We start from the raw sequence: 22554 nt of genomic DNA, 5'->3' as shown, positions 1-22554 counted from the left end.
GGGGGAGTTGAGTAGAAGTGAGGAGAAGGTGATGAGGAAGAGATGTGGTAAGGAGGTGAGGATGTGGGGAGGAGGTGATGGTGATGAGGTAGGGGGAGGTGAGTGCTGAAGCCAAAACAATCTCCCTGAGGGGAAAGGCTGCAGGGCGGGGAAGTCTTCACTCAATTTTCCAATCTCTCACTGTTAGAGCAGGAGCTCCTTGAGGGAAAGACTGGGCTTTGTTGGATGCCAAGGCCAGCTGTGGAGTGGGTGGCTAGGAGGGCCCACACCATCAGGGCAGAGGTCAGCTGGTCGGGCAGTCAGTTGTCAGGCTTCTGGCAAGGGCCTCAGAAGCCATTGGCCCTTGGAGCCGGGCTGCCCACCACTGCCCTGTGTTAGGAATGGTGGCTTTCCAAGAGTGTGTTCGAGGCTGCCCAGGCTCAGGGGAGTCAGGCTCAGACCAGTTAGACGTCCTGGGCCAGTGTAGATACCCCCCTGCCTCTGTTGTTTGCAGGCAAGAAGAGGAGCGGGGCCGTGTCTACAACTACATGAACACAGTGGAGAGAGACCTGGCTGCCTTACGCCAGGGCATGGGCCTGAGCAGGAGGTCGTCTGCATCCTCCGAGCCCACCCCGACAGTGAAGACCCTCATCAAGTCTTTTGACAGTGCTTCTCAAGGTGATGACATGGGGTCATGAGCATCAGTGGAGCCAAGAGAGAAGACTGAGCTGGGGTGGGGTCTGGGGGCTGTATGGCTGAGGGGCCCGGGGGCTGTGGTGGGGGGGCTCTGGCCAAGGGTCCCTGGGGGCTGTGGCGGGGGTGGGACCTGGGAGGGGCCCAGAGGCCATGGCTGGTGTAGGGTTCAGGGGGCTGTAGTCAGGGGGGCCCTGGCCAAGGGGCGGTGGGGGGGGGCCCCACCAAAGACTGTCTTTGGGGTGGGTAGCCCTGGTATCTGAGTGCCCTTGGCTCCCTTCAGCATGCTTGGGGAAACTGGGCCAGGTTAGACCTTCTCTGGGCATCTCACTTAGGCCCTGACAACGTTCCTTTCTCATCTCTGACAGGACCAACCCCAACCCCAGCCACTGCAATGCCTCGAACCCCGCTGAGTCCAAGTCCCATGAAGACCCCTCCAGCAGCTGCTGTCTCCCCAATGCAGGTAGGTGCCCCAAGGTCATGCCTCCCCACCTTTTCTAGGGTGTAAATGAAAGCAGGGGCACGCTTCGTGCATCAGGGCTGGCAGTCTCTCTGGTTTCTTAGGTCTGGTGGTGGGCATGCCCTGAAAGACCTGTCTCCTCCTGTCCTCTTGTTCTCGGGTACCCTTGGCAGCCAGTGTGATAGGGTGGGGCAGTGGACAGGCAGAGAGCAAGAGGGTGACCAGAGACCTGCCCTTCAGCATCATCTTCCCTGTAGGCCTCAGCTTGCATTGAGGGTAGGGATCTGGGGAGCTCCTTGTGGGACAGGATGGTAACCCTGCTGGGTTCAGAGCCCCGTGCTAGGCCTCTGGTGGGGAACAGAAGGGGGTCGCCAGGAGGGACCCTGCCCTTGCAGAGTGTGTAGCCTTGGCAAGATCCAAGGGGTGTGGAGGTAGGCTTTCAGGGAAGAGAAGCCTCCTGTTAGGACGGCCAGCCTCACTCTCCCTCTTTGCAGCTCCCTTCCCCCCTATGCCCCCAGTTCTGCCCTCCAGGGCCAAGCTAGGTCAAAGCCAGCTCTCATGTCCTCTGACTCCAGGCCTTTGCCCATCCTGGATGCCCGTTTTACAGAGGGGAACACTGAGACAATGAGGGGCCAGGGGACTGTGCTCTCCTGGTCACCCTGGCTCTTTTGGCCTAGGCAAGGCGGTCTGCCAGCTCTTTCAGAGTTAAGTCTTCAGGATGAAATTCCAGTCCTTCCTCAGGGAGTTGGCCCAGAGGGTGTACACATGTGATGTGTGTGTATGCACATGTGCGTGCTTGTGTGTGCTTGTGAGGGGCTGAAGGCTGATTCTGTGTCTGGTGCAGTCACCTCCAATTGGAGATGTTGGGGTGCAGGGGGAGAAGGCAGAGTGTCCACCAAACTGGACCCGGTCAGACAGTGACTTGTGTCCATTTGGTCATTTCAGCGGCACTCCATGGGCGGCTCCTTGTCCACCACCAAGCCCCTGCCCACCCTGTCGGACAAGAGGCCAAACTACGGAGATCTCCCTTGCCAAGGTAAGCTCGCGGGGCATGAGCTACGTCGTTGGACCCCTCCTGTTCGGCTCAGTCAGGGGTAGGCTCTGGGCTCCCAGGCAGAGGCGAGCCACAGGGCACAGAGTCACACAGGCAGGGTAATAGCACCTGCCTCCTGGGTTGTGGTGAGGATCAGAGCCCTTGACCCTGTGCTGGGCCCTGGCTGGCACTCTAAAAGTGCTAGCTGCAGTGGAGGCGTGGTTGCACGTTGGCCTGGCCTGACCAGCGTCTCCCAGGGGGCTCTCACTGCCCTCCCCTGATGGCAGGGCCTGTCCTGGGGTGTCCGGGTCCCCAGTGCTCAGCCCTCAGAGCTGCCAGCCAGGCCTCGTTGTGAGGCATCGAGGGGCACCCCCCTCTCTTCCGGTCTGGGGTGGGTAAGATGAGGGAGACCCCCCTTACCCCCCAATAGGCGAGAGCGATTGCTTCTGCCTGAAGACCCATCCCCCAGACCTCAGCTCTCCTTGCTCAGGAGTTGGGACTCTGCCTCCAAGGCCATCTTGTCCAGCATGTCACCCCAGGCCTGGCCTAGCGTGGGAGGATGGCCACTTGTGGGTCAGCCCCTGCTCTTCCACAGTCTGGGACCTTTCCTTCCTCTGAGCGCGGAGGCCTGGGTCCTGCGGGGGGTGAGCGGCCGACATTCTGGCCTCTTACCTCCAGGCAAGAGCAGGGGAGGCAGTTGGGAAAGTGGACAGGAGAAATAGGCATGGGCGGAGGGTGCCCCTGATAAACAAAAGTGTGGAGGTGGGATGGAGGGGCTGTGGGTGGGGGCCCTCCTCTCCTCTTGGAGCCCCCTGCTCGTCCCTGAGCTGGTAAACATGAGCCTGCTGGCTTTGTCCTTCTTCCTGCAGAGCGTTTGTTACGCACGGGGTCAGGTAGCAGGCCAGCACCACTGCTGAGGGTCCCAGCCATGGAGGGCGCCAAGTCTATCGCAGGTAACAGGAACCACCAGAGGAGGAGGCAGGAGGGAACGGGCATTTATGAAGCACCTACTATGTCCTTTGCAAATATCTCCTCTGATCCTCCCCACAACCCTGGGCTGAGGAAACTGAGCAAGCAGCCAGGAAGTGTCCGAGGCCAGATTTGAACTCAGGTCCTCTTGACCCCAGGACCAGCCCTGAGCCCACTGCAGCACCCACTCTTGGGGCCCTGGATGGGGCCCGGCCCTCCTGGAATTCAGACTCTTCCTCTGCCAGGTTGGGTGATTTCCAAGTCATTTCTGTGAACCCCCAGGGCACTTCCCCGTCAATTGCCTAAAATTGTGGGAGTTGCCCACAGAGTCGCCCACTGCGACTGTGACACTGGTTAGGACAAACACCACTGAGGTGGTGGCTGTGGCACAGGGCTGGTGACACTGCGCCATGGGGTTTCCATCCTCACAGAAGAGGAAGAGGGAGCGATGGGGCAAAGGCCCAGCTGCCAGAAATGATGTAGGGGGTGATTGACTTTCTCTTTCCTGTTCAGCATCTTCTCGCCGAAGTAGTGAAGAAATCAAGCCCGACGGCCCTTCCGCAGCCTCTCTGATGGCGATTGGCCCCACATCCCCTCAGCTCTCTCATCCCTCCCCAACAGCATCCGTCACCCCAACGGCCCGCAGCCGCATCAGGTACAGCCCCTGCCCCCATCACCTGCACCCCACCCCCACCTCGGCCCTGCAGGCAGCTCTGGACTTTGTAGAGTGCTCTCCTTTCCACATGTGTGAGTTGGGAGGACTGGGAGTGGATGTCCCCCATGGGGCCTGAGGCAGGTGTCCTCAGAAAGTGGGGCCCAGAGTGGGTGTCTCTTGCCGGTGGGGCCCAGAGCGGGCATCCCCAGAAAGTGGGGTCCAGGGTGGGCATCCCTTGCTATCGGGGCCCACAGGCCACCATTGCTGCTGCCCACTGCGCTCACAGTCAGTAGCTCCAGCTCTCTCCAGAGGTCCCAGAAAGTCCATACACTTTTGAATGACGGTTCCCTCTGTTGTCCCCCAGGGAGGAGCGGAAGGACCCCCTGTCGGCCCTGGCCCGAGAATATGGAGGGTCCAAGAGGAACGCCCTGCTGAAGTGGTGCCAGAAGAAGACTGAAGGCTACCAGGTGAGGTTTGCGCCAGGGCGCAGGAAGGAGCTTGGAGGCCAGGTGCCACACGGGAGGGCACTGCTGGGCATAGAGCTGGCCTACATTTTAGCCAGACTTTGGACCCAGGCTCTCTTGCCATTCTGGGGGAGGAGTGGCACTGGATTCCTTCCTCCTGGTGCAGAGCCAGGGACAAGTGGGGAGGGAGTCCCAGAGAGGCCAGTGCAGATTGGGCATCAGCAGATGGGAACTGGCCCAGAGTCAGAGGCTGGCTCAGCCTGCAGCCGTCAACCGAGCGGCTTCAGTCCGTCCGTGCTGGGGAGTGAGCTTTGGCCGGTCGGCATTTCATGACCCGGGGGCTCCATCCCAGGGGATTCTCCTCAGTCCTAGGCAGTGGAGTTTGACCTTGTGATTGTTCCTGTCATCTCCTCGCCTCCGCCGTGACTCCAGCTTACTTACAGAGTTAGGTGGTTGCAGTAGTTATCACTTCTTGGCCTGCATAGAGGTTGACTGTCCAAAGAAGAGATGGTCGTGGGGCAGTCATGGTGGGAAGGGCTGGGAATGTAGGCACTAGCCAGAGTGTGCTGGAGTGAGCCGGTTGTTAAATTTTCAGTGTGAGCATGTAGCTGCTGTGGGGGTGTCATGCCAATGACACCAGCACACAGGAGGGCTGCTTTTCTAAGGAAGGCAACTTGAAGGGGTTTACAATCTCACTTTAATTGAACATACCCTGAACTTCAGAGAAAACACACACAGAAATTACAGACTGAGCAAAATAACCCAAATCAACAGACTTCTAGCTGTCTGACATAGCAGTGCATACATACGCAGTTACCAGAGACAGCAGCACCAACGTAGCCTTAAGGGCTACCCAGAGTCTCCACACCAACGCTCTTCCAGCAAGTGAGCCCCAAGCAAAATGCTAACCTGAGTACATAGACACTTCTTGAGGGTCAGAGAGCTTTACACCTCTCCTGACCTAACTAGCAAAAGAGTGTGGGCCTTCCTGCAAACCAAGCAAGGCTCAGGCAGAGGCACTTGATGGCTCCAGTGCTGAGAAGCCCTCTAAAAAAAGGGAAAAAAAACAGTAAAAAAATCCCACTTTGCTCGCCTTTACAGCATTTAAACCTCGGCCATTGGCAGATGCTGCTGATGGGGGCTTAATCGTATCAACGTTGTCTGGCCTTAAGAACGTGATGGAGAAAATGCTGATACTGAAATTTAACTTCCAAGGGTGTCCTGTGCACAGAGAGCCAGCTGTTAAACATTTACCAGCAGCCCTCAGATAATAGTCTTTGTTAGGAGGTAATGGAGGCTAATTGGGAGGCCACGTCACCGCTTTGGGCGTCAGTTTCCCCATCGGTTTGGATTCGGTGACCTCCGAGGTCCCTTTGAGGGCCTGACGGTGGCTCCAGCCTGGAGTAGAGGTGGGGGAGGGAAGGGGCAGCATGTCGTGGCCTGGCTCTCCTCTCCTTCTCTGGAACATCCCTGTCCACTTGGGGAGAAGCCCACGCCAGCCTCCTGTGTGCTCGTGCCCCCGATTGGAGTGGAATTCCAGCTCCTTGAAGGCTGGGACCAGACCAAGGAGCCTATGGTAGAAAGCCACAGTGGAGCATTAAATTAAATTAAGTTAGAAAAATAAATTTGATCTCAGAGGCAGCAGGGGGAGTGATGTGGTCCACCATGGGCTTTAGGGAAATCATTTTGCTCTGAAGATGATGACAGGACCAAGTGGGAAGTAACTTGCTTCTCTGAAGGGGTGACTCCGAGACTGGGGGGAAGGAAGGTGGCTTTTACAGATTTGAGTGACGTAGAGGAAGAAGGGCAGTGTCTCTGGCAGACACGGGGTATCCAGGAGGCAGGCCAGAGAGATGGTGGGCCGTGCGTGGGGGATGGGTGCCGTCCTGGGGCCCTCTTTTCAAGTGTTTATTACTCCTGCTCCTTTCACTCTTCATGATGTGCAAGTCTGTCCATAGTTTTCTGAAACCGCCCCACTCCTCGTTCCTTACAACATGTTAGTATTCCACGATAATCAGACACAACTCTTTCAGCCATTCCCCAATTGATGGGCCTCTCCTTGACCTCCAGTTCTTGGTCGCCACAAAGAGAGCTGCTGTAAACATTTTGGGATACAGGTTCTTTTCCTTTTTCTCTGATCACCTTGGGAAACAGACTTAATAGTGGTATTGCTGCATCAAAGGGTATACACAGTTTTGTAACTTTTTGGACATAATTCCAGATTGTTCTCCAAAATGTTTGGGTCAGTTCACAGCTCCGCCAACAGTGTATTAGTGTCTTAATGTTGCCACATCCTCTCCAACATTTGTCATTTTCATCATTCTGGTAGGTGTGAGGTGGTACCTCAGGGTTGTTTCAATTTGAATTTCTCTTAATCAGTTATTTAGAGCATTTTTTCATAAGACTACATATCCTTGCTGTCTTCCAAAAATTGCCTGTACGTATCCTTTGACCATTTATCAATTGGGGAATGACTCATATTCTTATAGATTTGACTCAGTTCTCTATGTATTTGAGACATGAGGCCTTCATCTTAGAAATTAGCTATAAAATCCCCCCCCCCATTTTCTGTTTTCCTCATAATCTTGGCTACATTTATTTTATTTAAAAACTTTTAATTTTAATGTGATCAAAATCATCCATTTTAAATATCATCATATTCTCTGTCTCTTGTTTATTAATAAATGCTTCTCCTGTCCATAATTCTGTGTTGCAATAATTCAGCTAGCAGCTGCTGTGGGGTGTAAGACCTGATGAGACCAGCAGCAAGGATGCTGCCAGCACAGGTTCTTTTGATCTGCTTTACTAAGGAAAGCAACGTTAAGGGGTTAACAATCTTACTTTAATCCAACATATAAAATATACATATATATATATATATATATATATATAAACTCACTTAGTTCAGGAGGAAAAGCCAGCAACCTGAACCTCAGAGCAAATACAAATTACAAACATACACAATATAAACAGACCAAATCACAATTCATAGTTACCAAAAAGCATCAACATCTGGGTTCACAAGTCAGGGAGCTCTTAACAACGGCTGGCCCAGCGCCACTCCTCTAGTGGCTCAGAGCCCCAAACAAAACAGCTCCGTTCTCTCTTTTTATACGGTCTTTAGACGTCATCAAACATCATCTGAGCCACCAGAACTTAGGCACCTACTATCGGCTCTGGTCTTAGCAACCTCCCCTTAGGGCCCTGGGGGCTTCACTCCCACATGGGCTTAGCACCTAGTAATTAGGGGTTTGGGCTTGGGGTTTAGCACCTAGTTAGACTCAATCAAAGACAATTAATTTAGCATTCTAAAACAGGAAAAAAGTCCCACCTTAATTAGTATTGCAGTCTGATAGGTAATATGCTTCATGTTCTTCTAATTACTTGTGCTCTCTTCCTTTATGTCTAGGTCATGTATCCATTTTGACCTTATCTTGGTAAATTGTGTAAGATACTGGCCTATACCTAGTTTCTGCCAAACTGCTTTCCCGTTTTCCTAATAATTTTTGCCAAATAGTAATCTTATCCCCGAAGCTTATATCTTAACATTCTTCAAACACAAGATTATTATAATCATTTTCTACTGTGTATTGTATGAGTATTCTGTTCCACTGATCTGACTTTCTATTTCTTAGCCAGTACCAGATAGTTTTGATAAATATTGCCTTATTATATAGTTTAAAATCTGGTACTGCTAAACCTCCTTCCTTTATATTTTGGTTTTTTTTTTTCATTAATTCCTTTGATATTCTTGACCTTTTCTTCCTCGAAATGAATTTTGTTGTCCTTTTTTTCTAGCTCAATAAAATATGTTTTTGGTATTTTAATTGGGATGGCACTGAATAAATAGATTAGTTTTGGTAGAATTGTTATTTTTGTTATATTGACTCATCCCACCCATGAACAATGAATATGTCTTCAATTATTTAAATCTGACTTTAGGTGCGTAAAAAGTGTTTTATAATTATGTTCATATAGTACTTGGGTTTGTCCTGGCAGGCATACTCCCAGGTATTTTATATTGTCTGTGGTTATTTTAAATGAAATGTCTCTTACTAGCTGTTCTCCCAGGGCTTTGTTGGTGATGTGTAGAAGTCTTGATGATTTGTGTGTGTTTATTTTATATTCTGCTACTGTGCTAAAATTACTAATGTTTCAACTAAGTATAGTTGAATCTCTAGGATTTTCCAAGTATATCCTCATATCATCTGCAAAAAGATAGTTTTATATCCTCGTTGTCCATTTTGATTTCTTCCATTTCTTTTTTAATTTCTATTGTTAGCATTTTTAGGACAGTATTGAATAATGTTGGTGAAAATGAGCATCCTTGTTTCACTCCTGATCTATGGGGAAGGCCTCTCGTTTTTCCCCATTATAGGTAATGCTTGCTGATGGGTTTAGGTAGGTACTTCTTATCATTTTAAGGAGCCCTTCCTTCATAGCTATATTCTCTAATATATTTTTAATGGGAAAGGGTGTTGTATTTTGTCAAATGCTTTTTCTGCATCTGTTGAGATGATCATATCATTTCTGCTGTTTTTTTTATTGATGTGGTCAGTCATGTTGATGGTTTTCCTAATACTGAACCCCAGCTGGTCAGTGTATGATCTTTGTGTTATATTGCCGTAATCTCCTGACTAGTATTTTATTTGGGATTTTTGCATCAATATCCATTAGAGAACTATGTCTCTGGTTTTCTTTGTTTTGGTTCCTGGTTTAGGTATCAGCACCAAAGTTATGTCCTAAAAGTGTTGAGGGAGAAAAGAAACCCAAGGATGTAGGAATCCCAAACCAAAGTTCCCAGGGCAAGGTCGTCTGGGATGAATTCATGATCTCAAGCATTCTTTAAGTCAAAGTGGCAAAGATTTATTACACTTTACAGCAGGCAAGAGTTCTTAGGGAACCTGCAACCTTAGAGGGGTGCAGGGAGAGCTTAAATACGAGATTTGGGGGTCAAACGTCAATTAGGTGTTTTGGGTGGGATTAGGGAGTGGTTAAGGGGTGGTAAGTTCTTAAAGGAACATGCACTTTTTCTATCTACTGTGCAGGCGAATTACCCAGAGTTCACTAGGAACTAGCCCAGGGTGGGGGTTACTAGGGGGTGTGGTTTTGACTGTGAAACATCTCTAAGTTAACTATCAGTTGGGGCTAAAGAGGAATCTCTATGTAGCTTCTCATCTAATGTCTTGTTAGACAAAATACTATGTCTAGGATGCGTATTAGAAAGGTCAGTAAGTAGCAAATATGGTCATGACTCAGTGTACAATCAATTATCAGCATCCGGGAGTCAATCTATAGATAGGCACAGCTGCTTACTGAGGAAGGAGCAGAGATAAGCTGGGGCATGCTGCCCTTTAGCTAGAGAGAAACTGCCTAGGACAAAATGTGTTTTAGAACTGGATGTGGTTTTGGAATTGGGGCTCAGGCACAGGCACCCAAGTGGAGGCTGTTAGAGTTAGGGTCCAAGCGCAAGCGCCCATCAAAAGGAGTTTAGTAGCGCTCCTCCTCTGCCTTTTATTCCAGATAATTTATTTAATATTGGCATTATTTGGTTCCCTTCCCTTGGGGCTGGGCTGGAGTCGTACCCTTCAGTGCCCTGTGTGCCTTGAGCATTCATGGGCTGCTCACTCCCTCTCCCTCTGACACCTTCTCCCTTACATATAAGCCCTCACTTAGTCCAGTCCCATCTTTCTTCTCCTTGGAGATCCAGGTCCAAACACCCCACTCCTCTGGTGTGGCCTAGTGGATACAAGATCAGAGGGCCCTCAGCTGGGCACAGATGGGTGTTGTTGTCTGTGTTCTGCCCTGTGCCCCCTGGAGCTAGGCCTCGGCTCGCAGCAGCACCAGATCTTGGAGGTGGGGGGGGCTGCCCGGGCTGCCTCTGGCAGTACCCTCAGAGGGCCTTGGGGTGGGTGCTTAGGCTAATTCCTCCTAGAGCTCCAGGGCCCGTCTGCCGAGGGGCAGGGTCTTGGTGACCTCTGGTTGACAAGTGGTCTGATTCTCTCTGTCCTTGGTTGCCAGAGATGGATGATTCATTGACTTTCCTCAGCCATTTATAGAGCACCTACTGTATGCTGGGCACCGGGCTAGAAATAGCCACTTATAGAGCACCTACTGTATGCTGGGCACTGGGCTAAGTGCTCACAGCGACCCTGGGGGCAGGTGCTGTTAGGATCCCCATCTTATAGTTGAGGAAATGGACCTGAGGCTGGATTTGAACTCAGGGCCCACTGACTGCAGTCCCGGGGCTCTGTGCCCTCTGGTGCCCTCTAGCCGCAGGGGAAAGAAAAGCCTGCCTCCCATGGGGGTGTGGTAGACATGGAAACTCTGAGTCCTGACTTTCATTTTCTTGGTGGTTTCTCTTCAGCCCTAGAGAGTGGATGGAGGGTGCTGTTTTTGGTTGTAGAGGCCTTTCTGCCTAAACCAGCCCCATTGGGGTCCTTGTCCCCATCAAGTGTTGGTGGGAATGGGAGTTGCCTCCTTTGACCTGTGCCTGGTAGCTGTTTAAGAGCTGGTTCTTTGGGGGCCCAAAGGGTGGCGACGTTTAATTGTCCTAATTAAACTTCAAACTAGAAGGCTTTGGGTGGCCTATCTCCCCATCTTCTGAGAATTTGGCCCTGTGCCCATGACACATGATGAGTACGGGGCACAGGAATGACAGGGGCCAGGAAACAGGGTCTCTAGACTGGTGGGAGGGGGTGCTATTGGTAAATTAATGAGGAAGAGACTGCGACTCAAGTGAGGGACTCCCACAGTGAGCTGGGAGGCTGTGGCTCCCTTGGAAGAGTCCCTTAGTGAGCCCCCAACACAGTGACTGGTACAGCTGGTGAAGCGCCTGTCCTTATGATGCACCAGCAGGCCCCTTGGTGGGCGATTAGTCAGGAGGCCCAGGAGGTGCTGTGGGGAACAGAGTGGGGCTGCGGAGGCCTTATCCTTTTCTTTGGCCACTTAGGGGTTGAATTCCCAGCTGGCAGGTCCCCAGATTCTACCTGGGTGTCGCCTCCCTAAACCTCCATGACCTCATCTGTCCTCTGCGCACATCCCTGTTCCCCACCATAACAGCATCTTGTGAAGATCCTGCAGGAAGGGAGTGTGGGAGTGTCCAGCACGGCCAGTCTGTCAGGTAGCATTGACCTGTGCCTGCTCTGTGCCAGGAGTGGTCACAGTCCGCCGGAGGAGATGGAGAGAGGGAAGGGTGGGCTGCCCTCTGGGTGGGGCCTGGCCGCCCTCCACCATCACCCCAGAAGGGAGGCCTGGTGGGCCCCCTCTGCTGCTGCTCAGCCAGGCTTCAGAAACCCGTTCTAATGCTGGCTGGGGGTCCAGCGGGTCAAGATCTCACCTTCAGTCACAGAAGAGAATCTCCATCTCTGTCCCCATTCAGCTAGGTGCCATGGGGACTGAACTCTGTTCCTTTGAGGCCTGCCTAGCTTGGAGATGCTGGGGAGCCTAGCCCAGCCTAGGAGGGTGCTGTTCCCTGGTGGGGGGATGGGAGGTTGGTTTGTTCCTCTCCTCCACAGGGATCCACTCCTCGGGTCACCTTCGCTCCAGAACAGATTCCTTTCTTTTCTCTGCTGGTCTTTGTTGGGGGGTTTGAATGGACCCAGGCTCCCTCCCAGCTGACTGGTCCAGAATGCTTTGGATACAGGAGGTGTTGGCTTTCTGGGCAGCCCTTCTCAGCTGCGGGGAGAAGGGGAGGCAGAAGTGTGAGGCGTCCCGGTGAAGGAGCCAGTCAGGGGACAGCCCAACCTCTCTAGGCTGCCTCGGCCTCCCAGCTGCCCAGCCACTGCCAGTGACCCAGAGCCAAGGCCAGACTTGAGCTTCTCCAGGAGGACCCATCTTGGGATGGGCAGGAGCAGCTTCCTGTGGGTGTTTGGACCCCAGGTCTTTAGCTAGTGGGGGTTCCTCCTGGCTAGGCCCATGAGGGTGGAGAAGCAGCTTCCTCCAGGGCTGGCTAAAGGCACTATGACTCTGAGCATGTAGGCTTCTCAAGCTGGGGCCCAGGGGCCAAGGGCCAGGGGCTGGCCTGGGGGGAGGGGAGCGGCTGCACACAGGAGGCAGACTGGGGCAGGGCAGGAAATAGAGAATTGCTCTATCGCATGGCCTTCGGGGACAGGAGTCGGTGTCTCTGGTGGGAGGGAGGCCCATCTTGAAGCCAGAGACTTTCTCCTTTGCAGTGGAGCCTTGTGAGCCAGCCCCTGGGCTGATGGTGATAACTGTTTGAGCGCCACCAGGCCCAGGGCTTTCCAAGGAGCACCTCACAACAACCCTGGGGTGGGTCCCGTTATCTCCTTTTTACTGGTGAGGACACTAAGGTTCAGTGACCTGCCCAGGGTCACCCATCTGGGAAGTCTCTGAGGCTGGATTTGAACTTGCGGCCCTGGCTGCCCCTGTGCTGTGTGGCCACATCATCCCTGCTCTTGAGGAGTTTCTGTTCTCACGGGGAGGGGGACAAGATACAGGTGAAGGAGAGATGGGCTCGCCCTCCATGGGTGGGGTGGGGTGAGATCATTTGTGTCGTTTTGGGAAGAGAGACCCCAGAGTCCCTGGGCGAGGCTGGCATGGGAGGGGGGAGGGTTAGAGGAAGGCCTAGAGATGCTGGCCAGCACTCCCTCTGTAGCGATGGTTGGTGCTCAGAGGACATAGTTGGGACCAGTCACCACGTTGGAGGAGCGCTGTCTTAGAGGCTGAGGATGTGCCTCGGGAGGCAGACTGACCTCTGACCACTGTCGCTGACTACCCTGATTGCTGCTTCCTGGGAGGCACTGAGCAGTGTGGCTGGGCACAGCAGGACACCTGAGGGACCTTCCCTCAGGAAGAAGGGAATGAGGTTGGGGGGAGGGGGCAGGGACTGTCTCACACCTGGGAGTGAGCTGATGAGGGCAGCCCTCCCAGTATTTGAGGCCCTTCAGCCCTCGTGCTGCAGCCGGAGGACGGCGGAGGCATTCGTGTTTGCCCTCTGCCCTGGCGGTGGCCAAGAGGATGGGTGAGCCCCTATTGGCCATACCTGAGAGACCATGGAAAATAGGAGAGGTGGGCAGGGGTGATTTCAAGGAGCCAAGAGGTCGCCCTAGACTGGCTTTAGCTCTTTCTTGTCAGGGCTGTTAGAACGGTGAGAATGGAAGAGAATGCTATGGAGTTGACCTGGATTTTAGCCGCACATTTGGTCAGTGTGAGCTCATGGAGAAGATAGAGTCTAATGATTATAGAGTTATCAGGTGGATTGAGGGTCTGCTCCCGGCCTGTGCTGGGCCATTGTTCGGGGCTTTGATCACAAACAGCTCCTCTGAAGGCAGGAAGGTAAAGTCAAGTCATGAGTCCCTGCATGAAAGAGGCTTCAGAGGGCAGCCAGGTGGCGCAGTGAGCAGAGCACCAGCCCTGGAGTCAGGAGGACCTGAGTTCAAATCCACCCTCAGACACTCGACACACTTACTAGCTGTATGACCTTGGGCAAATTACTTTACCCCAATTGCCCTGCCTTCCCCCCTTCAAAAAAAAAAAAAAGAAAACCCACAAATGAAAGTGGCTTCAGACTCAATGCAGGGAGTTCGGGGGAGAGGGTGCTTCACTGACAGACCCTCATGCCAGGCTCCTCCCTGCCCGTGGTAGCCCCACCCCACCTTCTCAGGCTCCTATCTGTCTTGTGAGAGCTTTATTTAACAGGGCCACTTCACAGGTGCAGTGTGGTGGGGGGCCCTGATTAAACAGCAGTGTGTCTGAACAACATCTGGGAGTCCCAGTGACCCACAAGCTCGTGGCCTTGGGCTTGCTGAGGCTACCACAGGGTAACAAGGATGTTGGTTCACCACCCAGGAGGGTGACCAGAACAGGAAGAGCATGGAGAAGAGACTTGGGGGATCTGGATGGCTGGGCTTGGGGGCAGCTGAAGGGCCCTCAAGGGCAGGGCCAGGAAGCTGTCCACGAGTGGGACAGGCAGCCCCCAGGAGTCATTAGCTTCCCACTGGCCATACCCAGACTGTTCTGGGTTCCCTTTCTGACCAGAATCCCTCAAGTGCATCATGTAAACTCTTGTGATTGCGTGGGGAATGTTTAGACTTAAGGGAAATGAGTTTAGGGTGCCGCATCCTGGGGTGGTTCTGGATCTCTTCGGGGAGGGGGGGGAAGGGAGGGATAGGTCGAAGCAGTGACCTCTTTCTAAGCAGCTGTACTCTGCCCTCTGTGGCTTTAGAGAAGCTTCCTGGAGCCCAGGGAGGAGGCGGAGACCCTGCCTGGCGTCAGTGCCTGGGCCTGTGTCTCTTAACGCCTCTGCCTGCATCTGTCCCCCAGAACATCGACATTACCAACTTCAGCAGCAGCTGGAATGACGGCCTGGCCTTCTGCGCCCTCCTGCACACCTACCTGCCGGCCCACATCCCCTACCAAGAGCTGAGCAGCCAAGACAAGGTATGGAAGGAGGGGCTTGGCACAGGGAGCACCCCCATTCTGCCCCCTGCCCCCAGTCTGGGCTCCCCCTTCTTTGGTTGACCAGGCTTGGTTTATTTACAGAGAAGGAATTTCTCCCTGGCCTTCCAGGCAGCAGAAAGTGTCGGCATTAAATCCACCCTGGTAAGTGCTTAGGGAGCCCCCAGGTGGGAGCCCGCAGGAGGGCTGCTGAAGCTCCATTTCCAGCAATTGAAGGGGAAAGCGTCCAAGGGGAGTGGGCGGCATTTCCATACAATTTAGGCCCTGATTTAAAAATAGGCTTTTCTCTTTGCTCAGGTTCAGCCCACCCATTGTCTTGGTTCACAATAGAAATGGTTCTGGGAACCTCTGAAATCTGGACTTAAGCTGAGAGAACTGTGGGGGGGGGGGGAGGGGCGGGAGGTGTGGCGCCCCAGCCCCTACCTCTGCTTCCTCTTCAGTAAAGTGGGAGCCTTGGGATGAGGGAGCTGCTTTGGAGCTTGCCCTTGCTAGCCTGTGACCCCAGACCTCTGTCCTGCACACCAGCGCTGGCCCTGACGGGCTTAGCCCTTCCTTCCCTCGGGTGGTCTTCTTACAGTAGGAAGACCCTTTTTTTAGAGCTGTCCTGCTTGTCCTCCTCGGCTGCTGAGCTGCCGAGGTCGGGGCTGCTCGATGGAGCCGTCACTGCTGCATTCGAGGCCTGGATTGGGCCCCAGTCACAGGGGCCACACTGGGCTGGGCGTGAGTCCTGCTGACCCATCTTGTCTCTTCTATGGCAGAATATCAGTGAGATGGTGCGGACTGAGCGTCCAGACTGGCAGAACGTCATGCAGTACGTGACAGCCATTTACAAATACTTTGAGACTTGATGCCGCTGGCCGGGGGTCCCCGCGGGACACGCGGGTGCCTTTCACTGGCCAGCCCAGGGTCCTTGCTAGGCCCTGGCTGGACCAAGAGCCAGCCGTGCCTTTCCCTGCAGACTGGATCCTCAGGAAGGACCCCAGGAAGGGGGGGCGTGCCATGCAGGGCCTGAGCTCACGCACTCACCTGCTTACCTTGGCTTGGTTGCCATGGAAATAAAAGGGTGTGATCGATGAATGAAAAACATTTTCCGTGATGCACAACCCCCAAAAACTGGCCCTGACATCAGCCCGTGCTTTACTCCTACCAAAGTTCAGTAGCGTTTTAATAACGATAAAGCTCCCACGGCCTGGTGTCGGATCCAAGGATTAGATGGAAAGGAAGGAAGACAAGGGAAAACCCAGCCTTCCTGGTGCTCTGAGTGGGATCGCTGGAGGCTCACCCCTCCTGGGCCTGAGCTCAAGAAAGTGCCTTTGCTCTCTCCTTGGAGGCTGAGCCACGCTCTACTGGCTCCCTTGAGGACCGGCCTTGCACCAGAGATGTTGGCTGGCCAGAGCCCACAAGCTGTGTGCCTGCGCCTACCCACCTCAGAAACATTTGAGCAAGGGCCTCCCTTCTGGTGTGGGCCACCCAAGCCAGCCTGAGATCTCAGAGCCCTGGCCTGCTCTTCATGAAGGAACCCCCTGGCCAACATGTGTCTGTGATGTCCAGCAAAGGAAGGAAGGAGGCTTCTACCCAGAGAGAGAGACACTGTGCGTGCGTGCGTGTGTGACGGATGGTGCGTGCATGATGGATGGTGCGTGCTCTTGGTACCAGGACCTGGGCCCACATGACCTGATTCAGGCTCCCCTGGCTCCCCAAATCAGATGCGCTCTGGCTCCAGCTCCGATCACCTTGAACAACTGCTGTGTTCCACTGACAGAGGAATGTTCACCCTCCAGGGCTTACTTATGGGCTGGGCCAGTCAGAAATGACCAGCCTTGGGGCCCTTGCCATGGGCTGCCTGCACCCCTCTCCCACGAGGGCCACAGCCACGGTTCCTGGGTGGGCCACGGGGGTTTCCAACCACAGAGAAGCTTCTCCTGACAGACTGTCCTTTTTTATTTTGTTCTGTTAACTTTCTGAATGTATTAAACGGTTACACACTTTAGGGGTGAGCTGGTTGCCTTTCATTCCTGCATTCACTCACCCATTGCTTAGACATTTTAGGGCTTGCTCTGGGCATTGCCCTGGCCCATCCTCAGATGTGCAGCACCCCACCTCCACCCCCTGCCCAATGATTGGGGCACAAGCTGACCTCTTCTCATCCCCCACTGGCCTGTCCATCCTTGGGTCCCTTGGGTCTCCCTTCAGACCAGTCCTTCCTGCCCGTGTTGCATGTTCCCAGTTGGGGATAACTTTGTTTTTGCCCCGCACATAATGTTGGACCATGTTAATTCTTTCCCTGTATTTCCTTCCAGTGTCCGGGTTCTGTCCCCTTCCCATTGTGCCCTTTCTCAGATCAGTTCAGTCATGAAAGCCTTTCCCAAGTGGGTTGTAGCCACACTGGCATACTTGGCAGGTCATCTCCCACCACCACACTTTTGTCCATGCTTGGAAGTCTGTCCCGACACCAGTCTCACCCCCAGCAGCATCCGTTGAGCCTCATCACTTTGCCCCCATTGCTCCTCCACAGTAACAATAATAGGAGGCAGTTGACTACCTTTGAGGCTTTGGCCTCCCTATGGAAGCTCCGTTTGACAGGTGAAGAGACTGAGGCTTAAAGAGGGCATGGGCTGAGTTTGAATCAGGTCTTGCCAGCTCTGTGCCCAGGACTGAATTCTACAGAGTAACCTCCTTGACCTTTGAAGAAGACCAGGGAAGCCTGGCTTTGGAGGTTCTCTGGGAGAGGCTGGGTGGCACCTTATCAGGCGTACCAGGGCCGTTTACCCTTAGCTTTTTATGGAAACAATAGACAATATATATTTTGATTTGCCATTTTAGTGAGAGCTCTGCGGTAGCTTGGCCTTCTTTGCTAAAGCATTTATGTAAATTCTGTGCTTGTAGGCTGCCACATAAATCACACTGCGGGGCTGCGTTTGGACAGCCCTGAGGTATACCATCAAGAGTTAAAGTTTGTCACGTGTAGGGCCATTCTGTGGCTGCTGAGAACCCCTCTAATGGGAAGTTCTGGGAATGCCTGAAGACAGTGGCCCTTGGGTCCTTGCCTATCATCGCTGCCTCCTCTGGACATGGTCTTCTTTAACCAAGGTGCCTACAAGCCGTCCTCCCGTGAGAGCTGACCGAGGCTGAGAACTTCCTCCTCAGCACCATTGGGATTCCATGATGGTGTTTCATTGAGCGCAAGGGCAAGGCCTCATGTTTATCCCTCTTAAATGTTATCACGGACTTATAAAGGAACAAGTGAGGCAGCCCTGGTCTCAAGGAGGTTGCTTTCTACTGGGGAAGGCAAAACACACACCCATATACTCTGTGTCTGTCTCTGTATCTCTCCTCCCTCTCCCTCCCCGCCCCCCCCCCCGCTCCCCCTCCCTACTCCCCCCTTCCCCCCCCTCCTCTTTCCAATGGCCTTTTCTCAGTCCTCATTCTTCTTGACCTCTCTGCAGACTCTTGACACTGGTGATCAATGTTTCCTTCTTGATCCTCTCTTCTATCTAGGTTTTTCGAGGAACCCCTCTCTCCTGGTTTTCTTTGAATTTCTCTGGCCATTTTTTCTCCCTTTCTTTGCTGAACCCTCCTCCAGACCAGGCTCTTTAATCATGGGTGTCCCTCAGGTCACTGTCCTGAACCCTCTGCTCTTCTCCCTCTAACGTACTTCACTGTGGCGATTGTTGTCAGCTCCCATGGATTTAATTACGATCTCTGCTTATTCTCAAATCTGTCTTTCCTGCCCCAACCTCTCTGCTGATTTACAGCCTCATATCTCCATTTGCCTCTCAGACATCTCTAACTGCATGTCTAGTAGACAAACTCAGGGTGTCCAAAACTGCTCATTTATCTTTCCCAAAAAACCCTCTTCCCCCACTCCTGTCATCCCTGTCATTGTCAGGGGCGTCCCCATCCATTCTCTCAGGCTGTCACACTGGGGGTCATCTTAGGCTCCTCACAGTCAATCCCCAGGCTAATCCCATGTGGTGCCAAGACCTGTCCATTTCACCTCTGCACCATCTGCGGTCAGTTGCACCATCTCTGGTCCATTTCACCTCTGCACCATCTGCGGTCAGTTGCACCATCTCTGGTCCATTTCACCTCTGCATCATCTGCGGTCAGTTGCACCATCTCTGGTCCATTTCACCTCTGCACCATCTGCGGTCAGTTGCACCATCTCTCGTCCATTTCACCTCTGCACCATCTGCGGTCAGTTGCACCATCTCTGGTCCATTTCACCTCTGCTACATCTCCCCAAGCCCGGTGCAAGCCCCCATCACCTCATGCCTGCATTGTGGGAGTCATTGCTCAGGGAGCTGCCTGGCTCAAGTCTCTACCTCCTCCAGGCCATCTTCCATTCAGCCACTAAAGTGATCTCTGTAAAGCACAATTCTGACCATGTTCACCCCCTACTCAATAAACTCTAGGGGCACCCTGTGGCCTCCAGGACCAACAATAATACTCAGTTTGGCATTCAAAGCCTTTCATAACCCAGCCCCCTCCCTTCCCAGTCTTTTTATACTTTACTCCCCAACACATATTCTTCAATCCAGTGACACTGGCTTCCTGGCTGTTCAATGAACAAGACCCTACATCTCTTTTGGCTCTGGTCACTTTCTCTGGTTGTCCCCCTGCTCTGCCTCCTCTTTTCTGTCTACTAACCTTCCTGGCTTCTTAAGTCCCAACTAAAATCTCACCTACAGGAAGCCTTCCTCAACCCCACTTAATTCTAGTGCCTTCCCTCTGTTCATTATTTCCTGTTTGTTCTGTACAGTTTGTTTTGTATATATTTGTTTGCATGTTGTCTCTGCTATTGGATTGTGAACTCCTGGAGGGCAGGGACTGTCCTTTGCCTTAGTACTTAGCACAGTCCTGCACATAGTAGGTGCTTAATAAATGTTTATTGACTGACTTTCTTGAAAATCAGAACATTTAATGCTTCCAGTCCCTCATTCTCCATCATTTTTTTTAATCTTTTATTGTGAACTAGAAAATCAAACACAAATGTTTTCATACACAAACAAGTCCAAAAAACAGAAATGGTACTTGTCCAGGAAGCCACAAAGCTCCTTAATACAAGAGGAAATGTGACTTGGTAGCTTTAGGTGGCCCTAGTTCTCTGATCTTGCAGGTAGCTCAGGGTATTTTAGAGCTGAGGGTACTGGTCACTTGGGCCAGGAGACATGAGTCTGTTAAGGGCAGGGCCTGTGGGGCATCTCCAGGCCAGACAATTTCCTAGGTCCCTGGTACCTCCCTCTGCCCTGGCCTCCCCTTCTCTGCTGGGGTCTGGCTGTAGGTGCTTAGTCTAGGGTTGTGAATATAAAAATATAAAGATGGTTGATTGCCTGCCATGCATCCCCACACCCATTAAGGTTGTTTATGTAAAAAGACCTCCCTCCCAAAAGTAAGGCAGTGAGGTGGTGAAGTGAACGGAGTTCTGGGCCTGACCTCAGGTATTCAACCAACTGTGTGACCCTAGGTAAGCTGCTTAACACTGTTTGCCTCAGTTTCCTCATTTGTAAAATGAGCTGGAGGAAGAAATGGCAAACCACTCCACTATCTGCCAAGAAAACCCCAAATGGGACTGGGAGTTGTACGTGACTGAACAACAATGGTTTTGTAAAGGGACCCAAAGTGCATTTGACTTACCGTCTATAATTGAAAGTACAGCCTTGAAGCCAGAGGAAGGGTTTGAATGAAGTTGCTGCTCGGGTCCATCCAATCCTGGGGCAGCTGCAGCCTCATCCTGGCTGGCCTGCAGTGTGATGGTCCCCCCAGGATTCCCAGTGTTTTCCCAGCAGTCCAGCCAGGATCAGGAGAGAGATCACCCCACTTGCCTTCACGGTGATGACTCCTGGGAATCCTCCCCAGCCCCTCTTCCTCTCTGGCACGAAAGAGGCAGCGGGAAATGGCCAGGGTAGTAGGGAATTCCAGCATGGCATGCCCACATCAGAAAAGGCATTGGGCTCTAGGAGCAAAGCAGAATTGCAGTAGTTCAAAGAAACATGAGATGAGCAAATTCAGAGACATTTCCGCTCTAAACATTCGTGTTGATCTGACCAGCCACAGTTGGACACACTACTTTGACCCCGACACCATGATGTCGTTTGGGCCCTCTGAGCACCAAGGACAAACTGACAGCAGGAAGAGAGGTTTTTGCTTTTTTTGCTTGGTCTCAGCAGGCAGAGCTGGGAAAAGATCTCAGCTGCCCCAAAAGGCATGGTGGGGGAGGTGAGTGCCCATGGCAGAGGTTGAGGAGCCCCTGGGGATGAGGCAGGGGTGGAGTGGGCAGTCATGTTCAGTTCTCCGTGGAGTGGAATCAAGCTTGCTGGCTCCTAGGAGAGGCTGAACCACTTCCTCTCAGCCCCAGGATGTGGTGCTCCTGAGCTGATAGTAAGCTGTGGAAGCAGAGGAGGATCTAGGGGCTGGGCCACAGCAGAAGAGCTTGGAGATAGAGGGGTGGCTCCCCCGTGGAGGAGGGGAGTGAGGGAAGAGGGCCAACCACACCAGGTCTGGGGAAACCACACTGGTCCTCCATGCTCAGGCCTGTGGACAAGGGAGAGCCCAATGTCTGGGCCTCCCTTTTGTGGGTCAGAGAGGAGGAAGTGGTCAGAGAGAAGAGAGTCAAGGCTGCCCAGTCTCACAGAAGAAAAGGGGACAGCCTTTCATGGAAAACAAGCAGTGGGAGCCCTTCACAGCATGGCCCCTGACTCCCTCAGGCAGGAACCCTGGGTCTGACTGGGACAAGGGGCTCACCTCCTGCTGGAGCCCCGTGGGGATGGCACACAGCTCAGAGGAGAAATCTGGTTGGGAAGGGCAGGAGGCCCCTGGGCTCTGCCTCGCTCGAGAGGAGCTGGGATGTTTGTTAAGTGCCAACAACAAGCCAGGAAGATTTGAGGCCCCCAGATCAAGGAGCTAACAGTCCATTGCGGGGTGGAACAGGCCAGGAGCTGAGTAACCCATGGCGCAAGCTAGGGTCTTTCATCATACTCTAGTTTGTGCCCCCATCCAGGGTCTCCACTGAGAGCATCAAAAAATCAGTCATGTCTCTGACTCCACAGAGAAAGTAAAAGGGCTCCTGTGCAAGCACCAAGGCTAACAGTGCATTGAATGCAGCACAGGTTTTGTCCGTACGATAACACACATATACACACAAACACTGGCATGCACACATGCACGCCCACACATACCAGCCTCCTTCAAGCCCAGGTACATAAATCAGTCATCAGCCAGCAGGTGTTGAAGTAAGCGCTGACTGAGTGATGGACACTGAGCTCCCTACCTTCAAGGAGCTCACAGTTAATGGGAGGCACAACCTGCCAATAACTACTGACTTTTGCAAAATCTGATATAAAAAGGGGTTGCCATATCTTATTTCTAACTTTGCAGCCACTGTCTTTATGTGTCAGGCCCTTATCACCTTCTGCCTTCCTCTGATGGTAGGTCCGTCTGCCTGCCTGCCTGCCTCCAGCTTCTTTCCGCAACAGGGTCCCAAACATGGCCCTTCTCCCTCTAACACGTACAGGCCCTCCTCCCCCGCTCCACCAGACTTGCAGTAACTGCTGATGGGAGGGAAGGGGGGGAGCTGCTGTCTGCCTCAGTCTCCCCCCATGCATCCTCCATTCAGTGACCAAAGTGATTTTTCTAAAATGCAGGTGTGACTGTGTCACCCCCTCCTCAGTAAACTCCAGTGGCTACCTGTTGTCTTCAGGATCAAATACAAAATGCTCTGTTTGGCATTCAAAACCCTTCATCACAGCTAGCTCCCTCCTAGCTTTCCTGGCTTCTTTCACCTCATTCCCCCCAGATCCTTTTTGATCCAGTGACATCTGCCTCCTGGCTGTCCCGGAACAAGACCCTCTGTGTCTCAGCTCCAGCCATTCTCTCTGGCTGT

The 22554-nt window shown here is 52.8% G+C and overlaps 1 protein-coding gene across 2 annotated transcripts in view; it reads left to right on the top strand.

Annotated features, from left to right (window-relative positions):
- Window positions 1-16662, top strand: part of SPECC1L (sperm antigen with calponin homology and coiled-coil domains 1 like) — a 45379-nt gene extending 28717 nt beyond the window's left edge. For both annotated transcript variants that reach the window (XM_036764249.1, XM_036764260.1), the window contains 9 exons: window positions 494-657; window positions 1041-1135; window positions 2078-2168; window positions 3035-3118; window positions 3648-3789; window positions 4154-4256; window positions 14538-14654; window positions 14757-14816; window positions 15431-16662. In XM_036764249.1, coding sequence (XP_036620144.1) covers window positions 494-657; window positions 1041-1135; window positions 2078-2168; window positions 3035-3118; window positions 3648-3789; window positions 4154-4256; window positions 14538-14654; window positions 14757-14816; window positions 15431-15520 — 946 coding nt within the window. In that variant the 3' untranslated portion in view covers window positions 15521-16662. The remainder of the gene's footprint in view (window positions 1-493; window positions 658-1040; window positions 1136-2077; window positions 2169-3034; window positions 3119-3647; window positions 3790-4153; window positions 4257-14537; window positions 14655-14756; window positions 14817-15430) is intronic.
- The last annotated feature ends 5892 nt before the right edge of the window (window positions 16663-22554 follow it).

This window comes from Trichosurus vulpecula, chromosome 1 (genome assembly GCF_011100635.1).
Source record: "Trichosurus vulpecula isolate mTriVul1 chromosome 1, mTriVul1.pri, whole genome shotgun sequence".
NCBI lineage: Eukaryota > Metazoa > Chordata > Mammalia > Diprotodontia > Phalangeridae > Trichosurus > Trichosurus vulpecula.
Note: the sequence above shows the minus strand (reverse complement) of the source record. Positions and strands in the feature narration are given on the sequence as shown.